Here is a 6,667-nt window from a genome sequence, read left to right on the forward strand (position 1 = left end):
TCTTTTTCATCAGACCAGCAGCTCAATTAAACCAACTTCCAGCTGCCAAAACGCAACGTTTCAAGCGATTTCGAAATCTATATATTCGAGAACCAAATTTCATAATCCGAGAAAATTAAAAAATGAAAAATCTTAAAAAAAAATTAATCGAATTGCAAAATGAAAAAAATCCATGACAGATCTCGAAATGCGGTTTTTGAAAATCAAGAACCAAATATTGAAATCTCTGAAAATCCAGATTTTAAATTCTGAAAAAAATAATCCAGAAGTAAATTTCAAAAAAATCCAAAGATTCGCGAAACTGAAATTTGAAATCCATAGGATTATAATGGACATCAAATGAAAATTTGGAATGCAGAAAGAAAAACGGGGTTCCGGAAGGAAGCCCCAATGACATATATTGATAATTTTTTAAAACCATTAAAACTTAATTGCTTAAATTGAAAAAGGATTAACATTTTTCATAGAAATAAATTTAATTAAATCATAACACTTGATGAAACCAAATTCAAACTTTTAATTAAATTTAATTGAATAAATTAAGTAAACTTAAATCATCAATTTTTCATTAATATGACTTTGTTGGAGAGATCCTACTTGATCTTCATCATGTCTAATACAATACAACATTAAAATGATCTCATAAAATCTGTGTTTGATTCAATGAATATGGACGTTTAGTTCAGGTTCAGTGAACCTGGTCACATTTCAACACAACACAACATTTTCATGCTCTAAAACATCAAAATAAAAGGAAAAGAAAAAAAACAAAATCAAAGAGGCACCTGCATGCACAACGGCGCCAAATTTCCGCGTCGCAGCTTAATTCAAACCCAGAGACGTATAAAACAGAAAACAAAATAGAACGATTACAAAAAATTTATTGCGGAGTGTAGATAATGGGCCCACCTTTTTTTCCTCACTTAGTGGGCAAGGTTTCGAAGGTCCGTCCATTCCAACCGCTGAGGATCACAATTCATCTACGTGGTTTCTTTTCTTTGTATTTGTTAATTAATAATAATTTTTTTTCTAAAACAAAAAATACACTTATACAGAACTATCAAAACAGATAATCCGGCCCGATCCAGTCCGGCTCACCACGGGTTGGTTATTTAATGAGTCAATCCAACTCTGCTCCTTTATTAGCGAGTCAGAAAAATTTGAATCCGGTCTAGCCATCACGGGTTGGTGGGTAAACGGGTTGGTTCACTGATTCACTTAAATACAATTTTTTTAAATAAAAAAAATTATTAACTTTCTATAATTTAAATCTAAACAAATTTCACTTCAAAATTTCACTCCATGTTTAATTAATTTTGAAAATAGATAACTTAAATAATTATTTCAAGCAAAAAATAATAATAAATATTTTTTTATAAAATTAAAATTAAATCTTAATAAAATAAAATTAAGTAGGTGGGTTGGTGGGCCAACCCAGTTCACCACGAGTTCAACCCGCATGAGCTGGTTGAAATCTGACCCACATAAAAAAATAAAATTTTTTCAACCCTTGTAACCTATTTTGACAGCTCTACACTTATAATTAAATAATTAGTATTATGTGATTAAAGATAAATTTATATGGCTATTATTATCATTGTTATTATTATTATTTATTACTATATACGTTTGCATTTATTATCTTCTCTTTTATTAATTATTTTATCCACTTTATTATTTTTCTATTTTCATAATGCATTTTTTTTTTATTTTTTAACATTTTTTTTATTTCTTTATTATTTTAATAGGCTTTGTTGGTAGAGATGCATGCATGAGTATCTTATTTTAAAATACTTTTTTTTTTCATTGAAACAAATCTAAATGGAACGGATGATTTTCTTAAATAAAAGACTGAATAATCCATCATACACAATTTTACAGTTGAAAAAAAAAATATTTTGTTTAAAAAAAATCAATATTTTAATTTGAATCAAATCAAGGAAAATATATAAATTGTAAAAGTGTCAATTATTTGAATTTTTTATTGAAATAATTTTATACTTATACTAGTTAAATACGATGTAATTGTATAAAATACTTTAAAATATTTTAATATAAAATGATATAGTCAAAATTGAATATCTTAAAAGTATTAAATATTTTACTATAAGATGATATAATAAGAAATGAACATGGTAAATTAGTATTCAATAGTTTTAATATGTATACTCGATTTAAAACATTGACTAGAAAAATATGGTTAAGATTATATTTGAATCTCTTATAAATAAATAAGAAAACATAATTAAAAATATTCACTTCGTTGGTACATTTTTAGAATATTTTTCCTAGAATATTCAAAAATAAAGAGTTGAGACTAGTTTTTAAAAATTCTACTCAATCGGATTTAATACACATTCTCAGAAAGACAAAATCCTGATAAAGTGGCGAAGCTCCAATAATATATTTAACTGTCTTGATGGATCATAGAAGTAGTATTTTAAAGAACTTGGAATTAGTACACTTACTTGGGTACACGGAAAGTCTTACAGAATATACTGAATAGCCTATTAAATGTTATTAATATAAGTATCGATTATAAAAGTAATAAAAAATTACTAGTCATGTGAACAATATTTTAATGTATTTTTGTAAATATTTATTTTGCATTGTTGCCACCACTCTTATTAAATTAACTTTTATAAACAAATTTATATCATTAAAAAATAAAAATTATTAAAATATAGCTATTGCCCCGAAATTAAAACATTTTTTTGACGATAAATAATAAATTTCCGCAATCAAAAAATGAAAACGAATAAGGGATAAATCTTTACACGCAAGATATATATCATTTAATTATTTGCTTATATTGACTGAAACTACATCTTTATTAATGTTCGATTTAATATTGTTCCGATGTAGCTCCACATGGATGAAATAAACTGATTATTAAAAAATATTCAATAAAAATTTAGCGCTTCTTGTACTTAATTGAAAAATAGATTTTTCAACATCAATTTTTAAATTAAAATATTACAAGTTCTAGATTGTGTTTTTTTTTTCATGTAATTATGCAAATAATTTGAGTTTTGACTGTGCTTAATTTTCTTTGATAAGAAGCAGTGTGCCAATGTTCATTCCTTCAACAACAGTTACTACTGAACCGGGACGCTTTTTAAGACCAAGTTCACCAAACCAGTTCAATAATTGGCCTACATTCATTAGTTTTAATTTATAAAAAAAAAAAAAAAAAAACTCCATTGTTTCAGCTGAGCATTTATGTATAAATAATGATGCCATTTCCCTCTTCTTTCATGTGGACACAATATCGACATTTCAACGTCACATGTAACAATAACACAGTGTAACACCCACCATTGCTTTCTTTTTCCTATCTTTATATGCTCCTTGTGAAGACCAGAGAAAGGGGTGCATCATATTTTTTCAGACATGGCAAGGATTCCCGTGAGGTTTCAGAGAGTGGCAGCGGCGTTTGATGCTGACGTGGCACGTGTGAGGCTCTGCGAGAGCAGCGGGAGCGAGCACTCGCCGGAGAGTTTAACCGATTTGTCTGATCTCGTCAAGTCTTTCATGGAGAAAAACGAGACAACGGGAGAGAAAGAAGAGCTGGGTGGCGTTATTCACTTTGAGGAAGATCGCGGCGAGGAACAGCTTGAGGAAACCGAGTGCTCTCATTCGGAGAAGATGGAAATGTTGCGGAGTTTGTTTTCTGGAAACGAAGAGGACGACGAGGATGAAAGGGACGCAAAAGAAAGAATTAGGAGAGAGGTTGAAGTTGCATGTGGAGTTGTTGGTAACAATTCCAAACGCCATTTGATGTCTCGGTTGAGGGAAAAAGGTTTTGACGCTGGTTAGTATTATAGCAAACAGTTTTGGTCCTTAAATTATCGTCAAATTTGAATTAAGAATTTTATTTTTATGGTTTTAATTGTATGAAGTTGGTGGTAAGGAACTTGGTTTGATGAATTAATTGCAGGGCTCTGCAAATCGAAGTGGGAGAAAAATGGAAGATTAACAGCTGGTAATTATGAGTATGTTGATGTGAATTTGAAGGGAAAACGCTATGTGGTTGAAATTTGGCTTGGTTTAGAATTCGAAATAGCTCGTCCCACAAATCAATATTCTGCCTTGCTAGATGTTTTCCCGTTGATATTTGTGGGTAAAGTGGATGAGCTTAAACAGGTTGTGAGACTAATGTGCACTGCTATTAAGGACTCCATGAAAAGAATGAAGCTGCACATACCACCATGGAGGAGAAATGTGTACATGCAAGCCAAGTGGTTCAGTGCTTACAAGCGAACAACTAATGCAATTGCAACTAAAGGGGCATCGCCACCTTTGTCTTCTGAGTCCTTGTTTCCTAATAGGGCTATTGGATTTGAAGTGCTACCTCTGAAAACGCTGAATTGCAGGGATGGTGATTATGCCACTAATGCTGGTTTCAGAATCAGCCATTTGACAGCTGTCTTTAATTCCGATAACCTTGGTTTGTGATTGAAGTCACATTCATAGTATTCGTTGTATAGAAGTTGTTCTTTTATTGATGGATGAACTTGAGAGCTGATGAATGATTATGTGAAGTGTCTTTAACCAGAAAAGTGCTTGAGAACAATTTCTCTGGTGCACGGCTCTGGCATATTTTTGTCTTTTAGGTAGACCATAGATTGGGCAAGTAGCACGGCTCTGGCAAAGTTTATCATTGCTATGTTCAAGCATTTCTTCTATTTATTTGAGAAGATAATGTTAAAAGAAACATTGTGCAGTAAATGTAAAGAATCAGTTTCAATTTTCATTTAGCACATTATTTTCAGAGACATTTATTGGTTTGCCTTCATTTCCCTATGCATAGTGGTCCACCAAAATGAATTCAATATATAACTCAGTAGCACATCATCGGACAATATGGATCAAATATTCACAATTTATTCAATTCTCTTCATATTCATCTTACCAATTACAGTAAACAAGTTAAAAAGTCTGACTCGAAGCAACTGTGTGAGTGAACCATATACAGTGTGTACCACTTTTCAATTATAGTCTCCAGCTAATGACACCATTTATTGATGAAATTTTTACCACTAAAATACTGTGGTGAACATTGTTTTTATTAAAAAAAAAATTAAGTAAATACCTGTCTTCAACTAGAAAATATAGTGAAGTTGTTAATCTGACAATTTAAAATTCGAACGACAAAATACCTGTTAAAAGCCAAATAATCTCTTAACAAGTTAACCAAAATCGACTAAAATTTCACAAGAACCAAAGGCAAAAAGACTAATTTTGAAAAAAAAAAAAACCTTTTTTTTTTCTCAACATTGTGATCAGTTTATTTCTAAAACCTTTTCTTAAATGAAGAAAAGCTCGTGTATGAAATCTACATACAAATTACTATTATTTATTATATATAAAAAAAAAAGTCTATTAACATGGCATATTTGTTGATTTAAGTGATGCTCTCTAAATATTTTAGAACCACTACAGAATAGGGTTGAATTGAAGGAGTGAAATTTATACTAAATAATCCGTTCATATATATTTAACAAAAACTATTTACCAATGGTTTTTATATTAATTTCATCAATCTAGTTATCATTGAAAATGCAATAGGTGAAAGAATAAAATGGCTAGAAGATGTTAAGAATTTTCACGTTCAATTAAAAAATAAAAATAAAGTTAATTTATAGTATATAAATGGATGTAAACTATATGTTTTTAAGTTGATTTTGTGAAATTAAATTAGGTTTAAAAATATGATTATAATATTTTATCTTAAAATCTGAAAAATGTTATAACAAATTTAAAGTATAAATATAAATGTTAAAAGGATAACATATATCATTTGTAAAATTAACTGAACTAAAAAACAATGTTAAAAAGAAAACGTGTCAAAACAAAAGAAAAACCCGTCTAAGAAATATAGATTGAATCCTGTAAACAATAAATCCTAGTGGGAGCAATTGCCCCACACGTACTAGTAGATTAGATCCGTCACTGAACTGCACGTCAAGATTATTATCATATCACATTACATCAGAATATAATTTTCTAAAATTTGAATTATCTTTCTCAACTTTTAAATTGAAAATTATATTTTAGGCATCGAATTTCATTTTTTTTAATGGTCTCTCGCTACTACATTTATAGCTAACGCACAAATGAATTCCGCATCAACCAATAAAAATACGATGTAATTAAACCTGATATTAAATTTCATTTCAATTCCTCACATTTAAGACTAATATATCCATTGTAATCCACTAAATCATATATTATAATGTTAAATTAAAGATACTGTCACAATTATAGTTAAAACATTAAATTAATCTTTGCAATCCCCTGATGTCTACACAGATTTTTGTAATTATCTCTTTCAAATGAATTGGTTCATTCTTTCCTCAAATTTACAATACTCTACAAAAATTATTATTTTAAATACAGTATTTTAAATATTAATTGCATAAAATAAACATTTCTAATGTGTATAACACAAGCTAAATACTAACCGTAAGACCCTGAAAATTGTAGAAATAGTTAATTTATTAGATTTAGGATAGGATACGAGTTTTAAAAATGTACAGGGATTTTTTTTTTTATGAATCCGTGAAGTGGAAAGTTCTTGGTATATTAGGTACTTTTTGCATATTATATATATATATATATATATATATATATATATATATATATATATATATATATATATATT

At 28.9% G+C, this 6,667-nt stretch overlaps 1 protein-coding gene across 1 annotated transcript; it reads left to right on the forward strand.

The window, feature by feature from the left end:
- Positions 1-3,272: 3,272 nt before the first annotated feature.
- Positions 3,273-4,722, forward strand: LOC106774888. Its single transcript, XM_022786923.1, has 2 exons — positions 3,273-3,814; positions 3,941-4,722. The coding sequence occupies exons 1-2, from the start codon at positions 3,394-3,396 to the stop codon at positions 4,456-4,458; spliced, it is 939 nt and encodes a 312-aa protein (XP_022642644.1). The 5' UTR covers positions 3,273-3,393; the 3' UTR covers positions 4,459-4,722.
- The last annotated feature ends 1,945 nt before the right edge of the window (positions 4,723-6,667 follow it).

Source organism: Vigna radiata, chromosome 10 (assembly GCF_000741045.1).
Source record: "Vigna radiata var. radiata cultivar VC1973A chromosome 10, Vradiata_ver6, whole genome shotgun sequence".
NCBI classification, from domain to species: domain Eukaryota; kingdom Viridiplantae; phylum Streptophyta; class Magnoliopsida; order Fabales; family Fabaceae; genus Vigna; species Vigna radiata.

Bases quoted from the DNA above. Each gene is read 5' to 3' on its own strand.
- LOC106774888 (XM_022786923.1), top strand. From the start codon at position 3,394: ATGGCAAGGATTCCCGTGAGGTTTCAGAGAGTGGCAGCGGCGTTTGAT. The intron at 3,815-3,940 runs GTTAGTATTATA...AATTAATTGCAG, and splicing joins GGAAAAAGGTTTTGACGCTG to GGCTCTGCAAATCGAAGTGG.